Source organism: Macrobrachium rosenbergii, chromosome 31 (assembly GCF_040412425.1).
Source record: "Macrobrachium rosenbergii isolate ZJJX-2024 chromosome 31, ASM4041242v1, whole genome shotgun sequence".
In the NCBI taxonomy this organism is placed as follows: domain Eukaryota; kingdom Metazoa; phylum Arthropoda; class Malacostraca; order Decapoda; family Palaemonidae; genus Macrobrachium; species Macrobrachium rosenbergii.
The window spans coordinates 29,862,687-29,881,783 of record NC_089771.1 but is presented as its reverse complement, the minus strand read 5'-3'; the positions used below and the strand labels follow the sequence as shown (position 1 = coordinate 29,881,783).

General features: G+C 35.5%; 1 protein-coding gene across 1 annotated transcript in view; it reads left to right on the top strand.

The window, feature by feature from the left end:
• Nucleotides 1–424: 424 nt before the first annotated feature.
• Nucleotides 425–19,097, top strand: part of LOC136855502 (nicotinamide phosphoribosyltransferase-like) — a 28,907-nt gene continuing 10,234 nt past the window's right edge. The window contains exons 1-11 of the mRNA XM_067132601.1: nucleotides 425–554; nucleotides 2,109–2,179; nucleotides 5,145–5,307; nucleotides 10,462–10,590; nucleotides 11,323–11,442; nucleotides 12,327–12,407; nucleotides 13,411–13,570; nucleotides 14,341–14,498; nucleotides 15,173–15,287; nucleotides 15,563–15,645; nucleotides 15,848–16,033. Coding sequence (XP_066988702.1) covers nucleotides 438–554; nucleotides 2,109–2,179; nucleotides 5,145–5,307; nucleotides 10,462–10,590; nucleotides 11,323–11,442; nucleotides 12,327–12,407; nucleotides 13,411–13,570; nucleotides 14,341–14,498; nucleotides 15,173–15,287; nucleotides 15,563–15,645; nucleotides 15,848–16,033 — 1,383 coding nt within the window. The 5' untranslated portion in view covers nucleotides 425–437. The remainder of the gene's footprint in view (nucleotides 555–2,108; nucleotides 2,180–5,144; nucleotides 5,308–10,461; nucleotides 10,591–11,322; nucleotides 11,443–12,326; nucleotides 12,408–13,410; nucleotides 13,571–14,340; nucleotides 14,499–15,172; nucleotides 15,288–15,562; nucleotides 15,646–15,847; nucleotides 16,034–19,097) is intronic.

Below are 19,097 nucleotides of genomic sequence, written 5' to 3'. Positions count from 1 at the left end.
GCCTACATGAATTTTTCACCGATTTACACGAATACATGCCTTATTATTCTATGGTCGATGTGTTATTTCCTGAGGAATTCCCATGTGAAAGGAAGGAGCTTGACATTTAACATATTACGAAGATTAGCCTCAGAAGACAACACTAAGTCGGCCTCTAACGCGAAAAATTTGAAGTTTTGTACGTCCGACTTCTTCAAAACGACAGAACAAAAAAATTCGGTCTATTTTGACCGAAATTGGAGCGTCTTTCATGATTGCATATCATATACTAACCATATGAATGCTACTAGCATCAAGATCAGAAGTATAAATCGATTGCTTCATCGTAACACCGTCGTAAAATCTAACGTTATATAATGAGAAGCAATATTAAGAATTTAAAATCAGGCAACAGTAGGTGGAACATTACTTGACCCCCAGGGCTGTCTGCTGGGTTGATGTATCGGAGGGGGTGGAATATTACTAATGTTTTGATTCCAGGACTCAGTTGTCAAGAAGCCACCATGGACGGCGGAGCTATAGATAACGTTATTTTCCTCGCTGACTCTTACAAGGTATTGTTCGGTTTTATTGTTAGATAAAAGTGCCGTGATGTGGTTGGCAACATATATTTATGCAATGTGTTCATGTTAAACTCTTTGCTTAGCTTGTTTTGGATTCAGTTATAGATTAGGTTGCTCAAGACCTTAGATTAGGCAATATTTGAGTGAGGTTGGGTCACCAATTCTGCCTTGGGGCCTTTGGGGAGACGCTGGCCATCAGAGTGGAGAAATATACAATTATACATTATATTTTTTTGTGTAAGTATAAGCAGTGTTTGTGAGAAGCACCAGGCATGCCAGATTTACTAGCTGGGAATAATACATTACAGACTTTTATACTATAATTACTTATATGATTTCTAGTGGTTAACATAGTTGTTCGTATCATCTCATGAATAATGTCAGCCGTTGGCACAGGAATAAGGAAGTCCTGGTGTGTTACACGTTTTGTCACATACAGATCAACACGTAATTAAACCAAGTTTAAATTAAACATAAACAGGGTAATATTTACCAGAGGTAATGATTAAAATGACTTCAGTTTTTATAACAATGATTATCAGTCACCAGAAATTTCCCATTACCTTGAGACCCAAAATGCCCTTATTTTCCTTATTTAGTAAGTGTATTAATGCAGCAGCAGTGGTTTTTATGCATGTTACAAAATCCTAGTTTTCAATAAAAATTGGCTGAAAAAAATGCAGCCTGAGTACAATAAAACACCAGATGTTATGGAAAATTACCTATCCTGAGTTAATTCCCAAGTGAACTTTTCTGATTGCTCCCTGAACTGGAAAACCTCAAAATAAAAACCAGTCATAATGGAAAGACATTGCTTTATACAGTCACATGCAATACAGTGATATTAAAGAATGCATAATTAAGTATATCTTAGTTTAACCAGACCACTGAGCTAGTTAACAGCTCTCCTAGGGCTGGCCAGAAGGATTAGATTTTTTTTACATGGCAAATGAATAGTATAGTTAGTGTTATGCAATTGTTGATGCAGCTCATGTTATTACCTGCTTAGAGGCCGTCAAGACAGTCTTAACGTACCCTGATTTGCCAACTGGCCAAGGCTTCCATTTTGTGGGGGGGGGATGCTGTTGTGTGCAGGAACTACTGACCGCAGGATTAGGCAATAATAAATTAATGACTTTGTACTGAAAAAAAAAATTGGTTTTAAGCAATTTAATATTCAGACTATTGTAACAAAAGAAGTTTGTGTTTCAACCACTTCATTTTTTTTCCCCCTTTTTACATGCAATCCCCATAGTTTATTGAAAAGTGCCCACCTTGCCACTCCAAATTGCAGCTGGTTCTGGGGTTTACTACTCGGCTATTGCAACTTAGGTTATCATATAGTTATATGTTTGTGTGAGTGTGAAAACATTAATTTGATTTTTAAGAAATATGTTTCAGTTGAAGTCCATTTGGTCAGACATACTCTCCTGTAAATATTTTGTTTTATGATCATTATTAGATAATGTTATGCTGTTTATTTCCTGATTTCATAAACAGTAGTAACCCTGTTATTTATTGCAATGAATTTGGTTTTCTCTTTAGATATCACATCATAGACAGTATCCTCCGGGAACAACTTCTGTGTACTCCTATTTTGAATCAAGAGGAGGAAGGTATGTGTAAATTCCTGTATCCGAGGTTATTCTGAATTGTTGTTGGCAAAGAACGCTTCTTTGATTTTGCTTTTTAGCTTTTTGCTTTTGGCATGTTTCACCAAACTGTGAAATTGATAGTAAATCATTTTTGTATTAACTGATGATTGAAATTACAATTGTGGACTGAACAGCCTGCCTACAAACTGACATTGCTCCTTTAGTGGTACTGTGTAGGTTAGCATTTTTACTAACTGACATCGCTACATTAGTTGGGTAAGCTAGCAGTTGTACAAACTGGTATTGCTACTTAATTGGTATAGGGTAGCATTCTTACAAACTGACAGTGTACTTTTATTGGGAAAGGTTGGTACTTGCACAAACTGACGTTGCTCCTTCAGTAGTATAAACTAACATTCATGCAAAATTTCGTTGCTCCATCTGTATTGTCCAGTATTCATACAATCTGCCATTGCTTCAGTTTTAACTGCAGAATTGTATGCAGTTTTAACAGTTGTAAAGGAAATCTTAATGTGGCAAGAAAAGCTGTATAATTTTTGGTTTGATACCAAGCACCGCATTTTCTTAGAGATTTTAGAATGGGTATTTTTAGTTGTACATTTCTGTATAGGAATTAACTTTTGCAGGAATACCAGCCTACACAGGTATAATAGACAATAAAAGGGCAGATGGCCTGGCAAAGAGTATTGCATCAATAGTAGAAAGATCATTTCTTTTGCCCCATTGAGACTTCTTCCTAGAAATGTGGGTGAAAAAGTAAAGGAGGCTTGGCAAATTGTATGGGAAAGTCTGGTTGACAGTTTGTAATCAAAACATGTTGGAAATTACCCACCCATGGGTTTACAGTAACATGCCAAGGAGATGGGAAACTGTCCTGTGTCATCTTAGGATTGGACACAATCCTAAGATGGTAGTGTCTCAGTCTTGGTGACCTGAGAAGACATTTACTCTCTTATTGTCACTCAGTGAGGAAGTATATTTTAACCAAAGTGGTATTTTCAGATCTATAGGAGGAGCTGGACTCCGTAATAAAAAACAGTATAATTTATTTTTAATGGCAAACTTAAGTAACAGTATACTGTCCTCAGAGCTTTTATGATTTTTATTTGTTTAATGACTAGTGAATTTCATTTTTGAGGATGAAATTAGACATTTTTCTGAGAGTAAGTCGTAACACATTGCAAGAGGTACACTGAAAAACCTTAAGTTTTACCAGAACTGTTGTCCACATTATCAGAGGGAGTTCAGCTCTCTCTGATGATAAGGAGATTAGGCCTCATAAAGCATATGACTTTTCATTGTATCTTTAGCAATACACCAAGAATTACACTCAAGATAAGGGTCTTATTTTACCCTCTTCTTTAAAATACATGACTGTTTTTCATATTCTTCAAATTCTTCAATTTTATTTTTGTTACTGTTTTATAACATTCATAGAGAAGAATTCTTTGATTTCACTAACATTTTTTGGTGCTGATGACCTTTGTGGTTGTGACATCTCATTTTTATGTTTATTATTCTTTATCTGCAGTTGACTGAAACTTATTTTGAATCCTTAGTCAATATAGGGAATATGAAAGATATGAAGGGTGTATAGTTTAGGGTGCACATGATTGGATAGGGAGGACTGATGAGACATGAGATATAGGGATGTTGATATTTGTTAGAAAATGAATATTCACAGAAAAACATAACTACAAGTAATATTAATAATAATTACTAAACAGTCACAATTGATGCTCAAGTTAAGTAGCACCAAAAAATAATCATGGTGACTTAAGATTTGGGGTATCATACAAGGCTAACGTAAGATAATTTTACGTGTATATGAATCACAGATGACACTGGAGTTAAGGGATGCTAAATGTACTTCTAAAATATACAGGGATGTGCAAGTAACATGACTGGCAAATATTCACAACACAGTGATTCTGCATAGAAGGTAGCACGAAAACAACATTAGATAGAATCAGAGAATTCTCATAGTTGGTGAACTCTCCTTGAAGAGTCAGACAGAGACTTAATGACAGCGCACAAGTGAACTCTCCTTGAAGAGTCAAACAGAGACTTAATGACAGCGCACAGGTGAACTCTCCTTGAAGAGTCAGACAGAGACTTAATGACAGCACACATCATTGTGTGTTAGTTATGTGTATGAGTGTGTACCCTTTACCTTGTGTTCCGTACAGTACAGTGTATCCTCTTGTCCTTATCACTCACTCACACTGCCAGTCATCATTCTGTGATAATCACGCTTCTACACTTATAAGCTGTACTGTTTGTGGCTGTCTCAGCTGGGTTAGTACAGTAAAAAGATTATGTTAGATGTTTTTGTCCAATAGCAGACATTGTCTCTTATATAGTTGTATGAGAATATCTGTTGTATTTCAGTTTTTTCTTATGCAGTGCTGTATTTCAGTTACCATAAATGGTAACCAATGAGGTTGCTTATTTTTTTCACTCTCTCTCTTCTTGCATATTACATTTAAAAGCATTTTTACTGATTTTACCATAAATGAAATTGATATGTAACGTCTTATAATTTTGTGCCTGTGATTTTTCATAGTATTTAACAAATAACTGAAGTACAGTACTGTACTATATTGTATATCAAAGGGTTTTATATTTTTTTTCATGCATGTGGCATATTTTATTAAGCAGTTGTCACCGATTCTATTCTCTTTGAAAAAGCAATCTTTCTTTGTTGAATAAGATTTGCTTCCCTAAATTCCAGCTGCTTTTGGTAATAAGAATAAGTCTAACCTGATTAGCTGACCTAAAACTCTTGTAATATAACCTGTTTTATGGCATCTGTGGACATTTGTAATTAAAAGATTAAACTGCATAATTAATTGTTTTGCAGTATTTCATTAAAAGCATCTCATAAAGTATCCAAGGTGTTCCAACGTTATTTCAATATTGGCTTGAACGTTTCAAGATTAGTGCATGACTTTCTTCTTGTTAGGTTTCCATACACTGTTTTCTTCGGTCTGCAGTACATCTTGAAACGATGGCTGTGTGGTCCAGTAGTGACAAAGGATATGATACAGGAGGCTAAAGATCTCTTTGCAGCGCATTTTAAGAGAGACGATGTCTTCAATGAAGATGGCTGGAACTATATTTTAGAAGTGAGTACACAACTCTCCACTGTGTTTGAATGGTAGATTAGCACTGATTGTGGGCCTTACTTTTTTTTACTCTGTGTTGATCAAGATGCAGCTTAGGAACATGTACACCATTATTTTGTGTGTTCTGTACAGGTATACATTGCAGTACAGTGTTCGTTGTTATGATACATACGGGGAAAAATATATCATCATCTAGAGCTCACACAGGAGAACCTCGTGCTTTCTTTAAAGTATCCGTGCTCGTCCTCTTCCCTGCCTCTTTTGTGCTTCCTTTGTGCTGTTCTCCTCTTTGCACATGTTCATTTTTCATTAAAGTTATTTTTCCTGTTGGTGACGATTGTTTACAATGTGTTAAATTACACAGCAGATTGGTACCTGATAAGATAAGATTGTCTCAGAAGAAATAGTGATATAGTAGTTGTCTCAAAAGAAATAGTGATATAGTAGTTTTCTTGTGGGGCAGAGGGAAAGGAATGGTAGAATGAGCATCGCAACCTGGTACATCCTGGACATTGCTGTCATATCAAAGAGGCTTAGGGTGCAGATGCAATCTTCCTCAAGGTAGGGAAGCACAGGGTTGTGGACAGCGTGGTGGGAGGAAATGCCCCATAAACGGCAGATGAGTGGGATGGTAAGAAAAGAAAACAAGAGCGTGAAAGTCACCATAAGGCATGGGTTTTGCAGCTTCATACCTTGTACTGATAAAAGGAGTGTTGAACCCATTCTCCTCATTGGAAGTGAAGTAAGATTGTTTAATGTAAATGAACGTAAAATATTAATGCAGTTGAGATGAGCTGCTTCCATAGTACAGTAAATGTGGCATGTGGAAAGACAAGAAAGGTGGTTATACTCGAAAGAGGAGGGAAAAAGATTAGGATGGGCAAAAGGATGGCTCAGAGTATTTCAAGATGTGTTAGCTATGTAGAGAGAATGGATGACAGGTTAGTGAAAATATTGTACAGTTTAGAAGTGCTATGGGGAAGGAAAGGAAGACATTGACAGGGTTAGATGATGGGGTGAAAAGTGGTAAAAGAAAGGAAGGATCTTATTATGTAGGAAGCACAAGTGTTTACAAAATATGGGCGAATACTGCAGTGCTGATGAGCCTTCCAGTGTTGTGAAAGTTTTACTGCACAAGAGGTTTCATCCATGAATCAGCAATCACAGTACAGTATAAATGGAACTTGGCTATCGTTTTGTTTTTTATTTGAGCTAAGCCCTGTGGCTTTACTGTAGAGTGTCCTGAGTAGCAACTGTTCTTTATTGCCCTCATGAAAACGACGAATCAGAATAGTGCTTGAAGAATGAAGTCATGAAATTGTTCATCATGACTGTCCATTATTTTACCCTACTTATGCCAAGAGAGACCTTCTTTCTCTGTAATTTTGCCATCATTTTAGGTGCATTTGTATCATGTTTTACTCAGTCAGACGATGAATAAGTCACTGCATAATTATACATTCCTCTTTAACGTGCTATTCTTAAGTTGATATGCAATTATCCTGGTTCAAACACACTCACGAGGTTATTTGACAATAAAAAATGCACCATAAAGAAGTGTGTGACTTAGGTTCAGAACCTCTGTAGCTCATCAGTAAAGTTTGTTGCATCACTGCAAGACTTTAGTGTTGTATGCCTTTTTAGAGTATGTTGGTAGTAAGATTTTAATAAAAGAATTTTAAAATACAGTAGATACAGTAAATGAAATGTTGTGAAATCTTTTGAGATCTCTTGAAATTTATTGTCTTTTTTAGTAATTTTTTATACATATCATAGGGAGTTAAGACAATCAGTGACTGTGTTTACGGTACACCATTAAATTCACGAGGACAACATTTTGAATGTCCGTTAGTGTTTAACCGGTTTTTCTGGTGGCCTAATTATGAAAGGTCACCCTGCGTTTAACATTCCTCGCTTGTTTCATTAACTCGTCTTTTCCTTTGTAAATTTGCTTTCCATGTGATCCTGCCGTCAGAAGTTATCCTCACATTAAGATTGCATGTTTCTGGGTATTTTTATGCTAATCCCATAAGACTATAATAAGGCCTTTGGCTCAATAATAAGCATTCCTTTCATTATAGGATTTCTTATATCCTTTTCAACTTTTCTCCTGACAGGATGAAAATCGTGTCAGGGTTAGGTAGTGTCTTGTTGTCATGCGTTTATGATTGATTTGGGAATTGAGGCGGGTGTTTCAGGAAGTGCGTGAATTGTGTTGGGAAATGTAAAGTACAATATATTTAGTTGGAGTGCAATAGTTCAGTCTGCATAGTATTCATCAGCTTTCGTTGGAATGATGGAATAGTAAGTGATGTCTCTTCGTGATCAAAAGAATTATTAATATTCCCTTTTAGCACTCAAATTTTAACTTCATTGTTATACATTTCCAGATTTTTTTAGAAAAATATTTTGCTATCTTTTAAATAAAAATATAACAAGGAAAGTGAAGCAGTCCACAGAAAATTCAGTAATACAAGGTTTTTCTTTTGTGTTTATTGATCTCTTTCTGTTTTTTTTTTTTTTTTTTTTGCTTTATGGCAATTGTGCCTTAGGTATTGCATGTTGGTGTCTTACTTTTTTGTACTTTCATGATTGTAAACTATTTTTAAAATCAGAGTCCCTATACTCGTGTTATTCATGGAAGCTGACTTCTTTGCAGCTAGCAAGCCTTGTTCCTTGTATTTGGGACAGCCTTGGGCTTAATAGCAGATTTAAAGCTATGAAGGATATTTGCCCAACAATTTTAGTAGTACTTGTACTCATCATCCCTAGTCACCTCATTTCTTACTTTTTTTATATTCTGTTGTCAGGTTTGATTCAGTATTCCTTATTCATTTGACTTGGAGAATATACCGTACTTTCATACTTAGGTATTTTGTATTGTTACTTTTTCTTAATTACAGTTAAGTTTCTGTACATTTCAAGAAGAATTTAGCTGCTTTTTCACTCTTACTTTACTCTTTGGTGGTCTGTCTGTCTCATGTAGCCTCACTTAACTGCACATTACAGGTAGATGTGTCAGAAAATATTGTCTAGTTATTGCAATCATCCTTAGTTATGTGGTTTTTTCACATGAACTGGGACACTGTCTTCATATTGAAAAAGAAAAGGAATTTACTGCTGTATAGTACATAGACCACTGTGCTTTATTTGATTATTCTAGAATTTGTCTTAACACAGTACAGTACAGTACTGTATTATATTTGTGGAATGTACTCCGTGCTCAGTATAATATATATAAATATATGTATATGGCTCAGATATTCAGATTTATGCATACTGTCCTATACATTATCGTCACAAATGCCATAAACACATTTTGAATTTCAAGTCAGTGGCCCCCTTGCAGGCCTTTTCATATGAATATGTAAAGTTCATCTCCTGAATAATAATAATAATAATATAATAATAATAATAATAATAATAATAATAATAATAATACTGTGATTTGTGAAGTGAATGCAAAAACCATCTAGGACCTAATTCTGTTCAGGTCATTTAATTTTAATATGGTTTTTCCATGGTTTCATTACCATTATTATCTGTTAAATTTTAATCATTCCTGAGTCCCCCCCCCCACTTTGTCAACAGCAATATGCTTTACATTCACCGATTCTTAGTACAGTGCCATTCCTCACAGAGGGTTGCTAATCAATAAACCCAGGTGTTCCATGTCTTAATGTTGCATGTAAACCTTGCTCATATTGAGTTTTATGGATGAGGCCAAGACTTTCATCACCTTTTCATGTTACCCTGTGACATGTGAAGCAGTGGTCTCATTACATCATCAGATGGATCCATTTTTCCTCAGTGTGTCTTGATGTAAATGTTGCATTATTCTCAACATGACACACTACTTTTCCTGGAATTACACACACACACACACATATATGTATACAGTACTGTGTATATATATATACTGTATACTGTGTGTGTGTGTGTGTTCTGGCAAGCACCAGAATTGCACGGATTTTGGGGTCCTTCTTGTTTTTAGGGCTGAGGTTGCTAGCCCTAAACATTTTTATTGACCCCAATAGGTGTTCATAATCGACATACAGCTGGATTTGAACTCGGTCCCAGAAATCAGCTGAGCATTGTAACAACCAGCCATCAATTCTCTTACCAGCCTGTATGGTCAGCATGTCATTCCTTGCAGTATCTGGCAGATGTCATATGATCTCTTCCTCTTCTTTGCAATTCGCCTCCAGAGTCACAGTCTTCATTATGAAGTCTGTCTTTGTTATTTTCTCTGCCTTTCTTCCAGCACCTTTTCCACTGTTTTCATAACATACTCTAGCAATTGTATAGTGTCTTCCCACTCCACTGATGGTGTCTCTTCCTTTTTTGTGTTTTTATAGATTCTGGTCAGGTCATCAAAGATCTTGTTCTTCAGCAGCCTTTGTGTCTATACTTGTAGAGTTAGCGCATGTTACTCTTCTTGTAGAACATTCAGATATAATTGGGATATCACACTGTCAGTCCAGTACAGGTAGTAGAGGGATTTCATTCCCAGTTCAACATTCTTCTGTGCTATGCTATTTATGTTGATGCTGTATTTGTAAGTGTAATGGAGTCTGCAATGTTACTTGAAAGGATTATAATAATTTTCCCGAGTTTCTTTATTTTAGTTTTTTTGCATTTCTTCATTTGTTTCAGGATATGTTTTTGTATTTTTCATCGGTATTTTACCATATTCATGTTCTCTTTATATACACTATCAGGTTTCAACTCATTAGAATGCTTATTATGGGAATGTTCTTTAGGAATGATAATGACCACTAACTTAGGTTTAGTTATTATTAGGCTTTTGTAGTTCTCTTGGGCTTGAAGTTATTTGAGGCAAGTTCCTTCTTCTGGGTAACCCTCCCACCTATCTCCCCATAAGCTGTAGATTTGATTTTTTTTTTGTACTGTACTTTATACGTGTCAGTTTGTACACAGTATTTCTATCATTGAAATGGCTACATCTTTCTGTTGTTCTTTCAGTATATTTTGTATGACCTGTGATATATGATAATGTTTTTTGTATTTTTCCAGCTGCTTGACTGTGCAAATCTGATACTTTAAGGAATTTCTGATTATCTTGATTAAGCATAAGTTTTAACTCTCAAAACTTTTCTTTTTTGTGGTATAACTTCAATAATTTTCTTACAGCGACATGGTGGAAAGTTGCCGATACGTGTCCGTGCTGTTCCAGAGGGGTCTGTTGTTCCTACCAAAAATGTCCTTTTCACAGTGGAAAGTACAGATCCCGTAGTGCCATGGGTTACAAATTTTTTTGAGGTTTGTCTTTTGTGACTGGTAAAGATTATAGCTAAAAAAAAAAAAAGATCACCACCTTCATTGCATATGGGCATTCTTATTTAAAGGTTGTAACAATGTTGTAGAATGTGATACTGTACTCTAAAAGTTATCTGCCATTACTGTTTATGGAATGGAAGAAGATTTTAAGGTGTTTGCATTTTGAAGATTTATGGCAAGTTGTTAAGTGGTGAATCATGTGGAAACAGATTTGAAGAGTGGATACATTTCTCAGTCTTTGTTATGATGCATTTTAATAGTTATTTCTCAAGATGTTTATCATAGAGCTACCATATTATTCAATTGTAAAGTACAGTATAGTATGTATAGGTTAATAACCTAAAATATCTCAAGTTTGTGCGTAGAATTCAAACAGAAATTAAAGGGTAGAAGTAGTAGGATTAGGTCTCAGTAGTGCTGAGGTGGCAACTATTGCAAGCATCAACTAGTTTCCTTCCAAATGGTAAAAGATAACTTGTTCTTTTACTCGTACATCAGGATAAGTTCAAGTCTAAGACTATGAAACCAAAGGCAAAATTAATGCTCAGTTCACCAGTTTGAAAATCAGTATTTTTATTTGCATAATTTGAGGATCAGTTTAGTAGCAAAACAGTTATTTTTTTCACTACATATTAGAAGTTATCACCATTATTAAACAAATTGAGAAGTATAACTGCTAAGACAGTGTAATATAAATGTTATTTTTATTTTCAGACAATATTTGTTCACGTATGGTACCCTATGACAGTAGCAACCAATTCCCGAATACAGAAGCAGATAATCCATCACTATTTAAAACAAACGCATGATCACCTAGACACATTACCCTATCAGGTAATTGCTGTACAGTGTTTTCTTCTCCTTGTCAAGTTTGTTTATGAGGATTGTGAAATTGAGTGTGGAGTGGCAGATGGTTGCAACGATAGAATAAAGTTTGGAAACACTGAAGAGGAAACTAGAGCCAAGGAAAAAGTTGTGGAGTGAATTTGAGTGTGAGTAAAGTTAAAGTATGAGGGTGAATGGAAACTTGAAGGTGGAGCAGTAAGTGCTGTTGTGTACAGAAGAAGAAGGGCAACATTTTATTTGTGTAGGTTTATGGGACTAACTATTACTGATGGTGATAGGGTGTGAGACGAGGGGAATCATAGAATAGGCAAAGGATTTGTATTGGCAGCCAAAATTTAAATATATGAAGTGATTGTTGGATCAACTTGAAGCGTGGATGTTCAATACAAATGAGAGAAAGAGTTTGGAGTTGCTGTAAGGAATTGTTTGTATATTATGTGTGGAGTAAGAAGGGATGAAAGGCTGAGAAATGAGAAAAGTCAAAGTGATGAAACGATTCTGTAGTTGAAAAGATGGATCCATGTTTTTTGAGATGGTTTGGTTATGTGGAGAGAATGGAGGACTAGGTAGATGCAAAGTGTGTAATTCAGAAGTGGTGGGAGGAAGGAAGAGAGTAAGACTTTAGGAGTACTGGATACATAAGGTTGAAGAGGTACTAGAGCAGGAGGGTCTTAGTATCCGGGGAGCAAATGAATGGAATCTTGCGTATAAGGCAGTGAACATTGTATTTGTTTTTTCTCCCTGTTATGGGAAGCGGTATATTATTGAGCACTGTATTTTGATTTGCAAACAATTATTTTTCAATACTGAATATATTCCATCTCATGTTTACAGTATGTATTTGGCATTATTCAAGTTGTCCTTTTTGACAGCTACATGATTTTGGATACCGGGGGACATCATCTGTTGAGAGTGCAGCAATTGGGGGAGCTGGACATTTAGTCAATTTTAAGGTAGGTCTCTGTTTGAAACTCACTTCGTACTGGTAAAGCTTAAGCCTTGCTTCTATTAAGAATGACAAATAGTGCAAGATTTTACAAAATTAGTGGCAGTGTTCTTAACGGTTATTTATTAGTTATACAAAAGATTGTATGATAGAAATTGAAATCTGTTTCTCTCATGTTCTTTACAGTTTGTTCTCCAGATTTGATTGCTGTGGTCATTTTGAATTACTGTTATGTAGTAAACAGTATAAATTGAGTAAATCATTGACATAGATGTCCATATATGATATTCAGTCAGTCAGACAGAATTGGAAATTTGTGATGTTTAGGTTCCCTATTTGTACCGGTATTCCTCAGGATTCTCACCTACTCTTATCCTTTTCTTTATTAATGACCTTCTTCAGTCTATTCTTGTTATTCAGTCCTTTGCTATGGATTCAGACTACTTATTTTTTTTTCATTTACTACTCAACCCTTGTCTGTTGAAAAGAATTTGTGAGCTTATGTAATGGAGGGTCATTTCGATATACTGCACTGTAGTCATTTTCACTGTCTTCAAAACAGTTTCTGTCAATTTCTCTGTCATTTCTCCAATCAAATTCTAATTTTTTTTATGATAATATAATTGAAACAGTTACTTGTATCAAAGTTTGGGTTGCTTCTTCTCAAAATATTAGGTATATTGTTTAGATACAATTAGATGTTTCTCAAATTATAAACTTTATAGTGCATTGTTTAGAATTTATGCACTGTAACCGAGCATATGTCAGTCTCTTGTCTTACTGGGATGATGATATCTCGCCAGTCAGAGAACTTTTCCTTTACAGTATAAGAAAGCAGTAGGGTGCAATAAGGTAATGGTTGTATGTAAGGAATAATATGTCTTGTACTGTTTTAAAAAATTTGTTATAACATAAGTTTTGTATTAGTGTTACTTTGTATTCAGCATAGCATTTAAAGTACTAACTCGACACAGATGAAAATATTATTAAGTTTATTACAAATTTTTCAGGGCACAGATACGGTAGCTGCTATCTTACTGTTGAGAAAATACTACCATTCACCCATGGCAGCGTTTTCCATTCCTGCATCGGAACACTCGACAGTTACCACGTGGGGTAGAGATGGGGAACAAGGAGCCTTTGAGAATATGATGACTTCTTTCCCCAATGGTTGGTAATTGTTCTTTGTGAAGTTCTGGTATGTTTTTCACTGGATTTTTTAAATATATATTTTGTAATTTCTTTTTCATTGCATTTCTTGCAATTCAGTTGCATTAATAGGAGAAATTGTGTGATTTTTGAAGGTGCACGTTATGTACTTGAAGAAGTTACATGGCTGGTTATTATTTTTTAGTGTGCATAGTTATTTTATGAAAGAAATATAAAAGATTTATTTGAAAGCTCTAAACCCATTAGGTTAACTGTTAGAGTGAAAACTGTGTAATCTTTATTATTACAGTTAGATTATCGTCTTCATGAGCTTGAAAGTTTTGTCAGACTTTCCTTTTAGATTATCATCTTCATGAGCTTGAAAGTTTTTGTGAGATTTTCCTTTTATCCCCCACAAGATAATGTTCTTGACTTGCAATTGATAATGACAGTAGAAATGCTTATTCACTCACAACTATTTCTGCATAAGATTTTTCCCTATGACAGGACCTGTCTCATGTGTAAGTGATGCTTATTCACTCACGACTATTTCAGCATAAGATTTTTCCTTATGACAGGACCTGTCTCATGTGTAAGTGATACTTATTCACTCACGACTATTTCTGCATAAGATTTTTCCTTATGACAGGACCTGTCTCATGTGTAAGTGATGCTTATTCACTCACGACTATTTCTGCATAAGATTTTTCCTTATGACAGGACCTGTCTCATGTGTAAGTGATGCTTATTCACTCACGACTATTTCTGCATAAGATTTTTCCTTATGACAGGACCTGTCTCGTGTGTAAGTGATTCATACGACATATGGAAATGCTGCGAAGAAATCTGGGGAGAGAAGCTCAAAGACATGGTGATAGAGAGAGGGAAATCAGGTGGCAGCATAGTTATCCGTCCAGACAGCGGCGACCCTCCCACTGTTGTTTTGAAAGTAAGTTACTCCTTTCTTGAATACTACTGACTGAATTGATAGCACAAATGCTCTTCATCTGCTTTATTTATTTTCAAGTGTACAACCATGGTATTAGGTATTTAATTCTAAAATTTCTGGAGTTTAAATGAATAAAGTTTGTGAAAGAAAATTAACTCCATTCTATTAATAAGTACACAGATGTTAATTTAGTAGCTCCATTTATCAGGATTTCATGCTGGTGAGTTTAAAAATAGAAGATAAATGTTTAGTGATTGAAAGGTTGCAGTACATACCTTTTCTATGGATAACCCATTATTGAGGCCAATGTGTCTATTTTTATTATAGTATTATTGATGATTAGTTTGGCATTTCGTATGTTTGAGGAGAGATATTGGCTCCAATTTTTTTAGCATGAGACCGAACACTGGCATTGCAGTCAGCCATCTTGATTTCCATAGCTGTAGATCAGAGAGATTTGTAGACCATGATGTAGAGGGAAAATTGTCGCTTGTCAAGCAAGCAATGCAGGTGGTGGTGAATGAAGCTCCTGGATTTCACAGCTACCTTTTTGTGGTTCCCAAGGTGACAGAGGGGTGGGGACCCATAGTTGACTTCGTCCTATAGTAAATAAATTTATTTAGTAAATGTTATCGCTTTTTAAAATGATGTGAAATATTGTAAATGTTTTCCAGTGCTTGGAGATCCTCGGGAAAGCTTATGGAACTGTAGTGAATGGCAAGGGTTATAAGTGTCTGCCTCCTTACTTGAGAGTAATCCAAGGCGATGGTATATCATACAAAACCATTGGTAAGATTTTTAATTTATACACTTTTTCATACGTAGGTGTTTATAGTTTTACAGGTAAAAGACTGTAGACAGCGACATTTTCAACAACTGAAAATATATTGTCTTGCATACAATTGAATCTTTAAGTATTAACTTCCTAGTTACATTTGATTTGGTTTGAACCAGTTTATTTGAATCGGTTGTTTTTGCGGCTAGGCCACATTTCTCACAAATGTTTTCTCTTGGGATAGTTATGACATGACAGCATTTATGACATGACAGCATTTCCATTACAGGGTCCATTTTGGAACATTTGAAAGCTCATGGATGGTCCGCATCTAATGTGACATTTGGCAGTGGAGGATCTTTGTTGCAAAAGGTATCTAGTTGGCTTCCAAAGAATTACTTATAATAATGTGCAATATTCATAATAATGTGCAGTAATATTCTATGACATATTGACTGTTTTATGGTCTCGAAGTAAATATATATCAAATGATTCTGATAATGTGAAACTGAGTTGTAATGATAATTTTGTAGTAGTCATAAGCGATATGACTGAGTCAAAGTATTTCGTACAGGTTGATCGTGACACTCAAAAATGTGCGTTCAAGTGTAGCTACGCTGTCATAAATGGCGAAGGTGTGGATGTGTACAAAGAACCAGTCACTGATCCAGGCAAAACCAGTAAGAAAGGAAGGCTTGCATTGCATCTGGTAAATGGGAATTATACGACGACAAGTGCTAACGAAGGAGATCCAGAAGAGGTAGAATTTCTTTTGCTAAAAATAAATTTTTATTCAAATAGTACTTATTACTTTAACATAGCCTATTTTGTATTCCCATAAAATACAGACATGTCATTCCTCTGTAGAAGAAGAAAGATCATCATGTTGATCAGGTGTGTTAGAGCGTGGCTCTTTGTGCAATCTAATCTATGTGACAGAGCTATGTTTTTTTATGTAAAAAAACAAATATTTCTTGAAAGTTACATTTATTTAATCACAAATCCATTGCATGAGGATCAGTTTATACTGGAAGTCTGCCGAGCTAGTGATAATGACAAGGCAGAAAAGGTCTGAAAGCATAAAGAAACTTTAGACTAAGGAAAACAAGGGGGCGGTGTCAAGAGTAAGGCTATAGCCTGATAGCCAGCTACCTGATAAGGGCTAATCTGGATCTTGAGGGAGAAAGGACAGCATGTAATGCACAGTAGCAAGTGAAGCTGATTCTCTGGGAGTCTCTGAGAGCGGTAGACAGTCATCAGACCACTGGAGATCTAAGAATGCACTTGCATGCACCCACCTACATGACCACCTGATGATCTGTTTCTATACATTGGAATGATGTGTTGGATTGAGTTTGACCCCTTTAAAAAATAGGCTATGTTCAAGCAAAGGTTCTGTAATGAGATGAAGATGATTCTGTAATCTTCATAAAATTCACCAAAAGATTGACATTTATTATTAATCTGGTGTAAATTTGAGAGTTTGTACGTAAAGCTGTAATTTTCATTCATTTTACAACAAACTCATAATGTAATTAGCTCACATTCATGGCTCTTCACAAATCCTGGACTCTCCATTCCCATTTAAAAAAAAAAAATGTGTGCCTAGCAACATCGCATGCTCATCATGAATCCTGAAGTCTCAGGTGGGGTGTGATTCAGTATGTTGGGCCACTAATCATGAATACAGACATCACCGAACTTACAAACGAGTTATGTTCTAGACGGCCATTTGTATGTTGTTACTGTACTCTTCATGTTTATTTAAGGACAGTATGATATAAAATCAATACAGTACTGTACTTTTTTCATCTTAAAACGCAGTACACTGTGCATCAGTACTTTTTGTACAGAGTAGGCACACAAAACAAAATTTAAACTTATGGATGGCAAAGGGAAGCACTCTGAATGTTTGTATCTCTGATTGTAAGTTGAATGTTCGTAAGTAGGCTGGTGTCTGTGTGATGAATATCATGAGTACAATGAATATCATGAACATGCTGCACAGCAAACAATTTTCTTTAGGAAAAGGGACTAAAGTGTTTAAGATTTGTAAAGACTACACATATGGGCTAATTGTAAGTTATGGGCTTGTATTAGAATATTTGTGGTAAGTATGTACAGCATTGTTTTACTTTATAAATTGACTCTACAACTGTAATGACAACCATGTCAGTTAATGGATTTGTATGCTGTAAGGCTTTTTTTTGTCAGGCCGTAATTATTACAGGCATGATAATTGAGAATATTGTGAATGTGATGATTGATTATGCTTACTACATGAGGGCAGTTCTTTCAAAATTTTTGAGCACTGTATGGCAGAAATAATATTTAGTTCTGTATATGGAAAAAGTAATGTTGTTTTGGAAGTTTACTAATTTTGTAATTAAAGATTATACAGTAGTAAGAAAAGCATTGAAGAACTGGCTAGAGATTAGTGTTACCCTTCTTTGGTCACATAACAAAATTGTCATCAAATCTAGTCATATGATTCATAAACTGTTAGGGAATCATATGTTTGTACTGTATTATTTAACTAGAGTGTTGTAATGATAATTATCAGCTGTCTAATAAATTATGTAAGGGTTCAAGTGTGTAAAGTGAAAAATCATGAAAAGAGCAGAGAAAAACCAGCCAAAACCACTTAAGGCTTGAACCGTTTTGGCAGTAACATTTATTTCCCCAGGAAATTTAACTATTTGCTCCTTTTGTCAATGAAACAGGCATCGTGTGTTTGCAAGGACCTACTGCACATTGCTTCACAGGTGGCTTTCCAGTGCCCATATCTGAATGAGGATGATAATCCCAGACCATCTTTTGTTCCACCATTAAAGCTTTCAAACAACACTTCACCTTGTGAAACACCAGTTCGAAAGTTATCTCTGATTTATGTTCGTCAGCCAACAGTTGGCAAAATTTTCCCTCCTCAGTGCAAAGGAACCCAGAAAAGAAAGTCAAATGCCAACCATTTTCACTACCAGACTTGTGATCAGAAGCACGAAAAGTCGTTCATTATACATTCTTCTGTGCCATCCAGCTCAAAGAGCAACAAAGAAAATGGGTTTTCATGCAAGAAGAACATTAAGCCACAACCCCATGTATTGAAACACAAGAGGAATCAGTTGTCAGCACCAACATTTTCCAGTATAGATTCCCCTAGATCCCTTTTGTATGTCCAAACATCTCTTGAAAACCATTGTCCGGCATCAGAGTCATACACAACCTCACATTTCTTCACTGACAAAACTGCCTCTCAAGCCGTCAGCCAGGTGGGACTGTACAGAGCAAGAGCTTGCAGTTGAGGAATATTTACCAGACATTACATTCCTCTGTAGATTATTTTACATCTTTTTGCAAATACTGTAGTGTGACTGACTTCTTTTTCGATACCAGCTAGATCTAGAAAGCTTTCTTGCACTGTTGGGCAGACCACATAAATCTGATATGCAGTGCAATGATTTCTTTATGCAAAATAACAGTAGCCTTTAGATTTATAGCAAGCTTTAATGAACGTTGTGTCGTTCTTTCCATACACACCTATTGTAACAACTTACTTAACTTTGGCACATAATTAAGACAGTTTTGTACATAAGTGAATAGTAGCCACAGATTCATAAAATTATTATTATTCATTCACATCACAATCCTTGCACTTATAAACTGGTCCCAGGGTAATGTAACACTTAGATAAGTAAATAGTTATTGAGTGAGAGAAGCTGTAAACAATACTGACAGGGTTACTAACTATGTTCAGAATTATCCATGTCTAGGACCTGATCATGTCATGCATTGATTTATTGGCACTACTTTTTTCTGTACGTGAT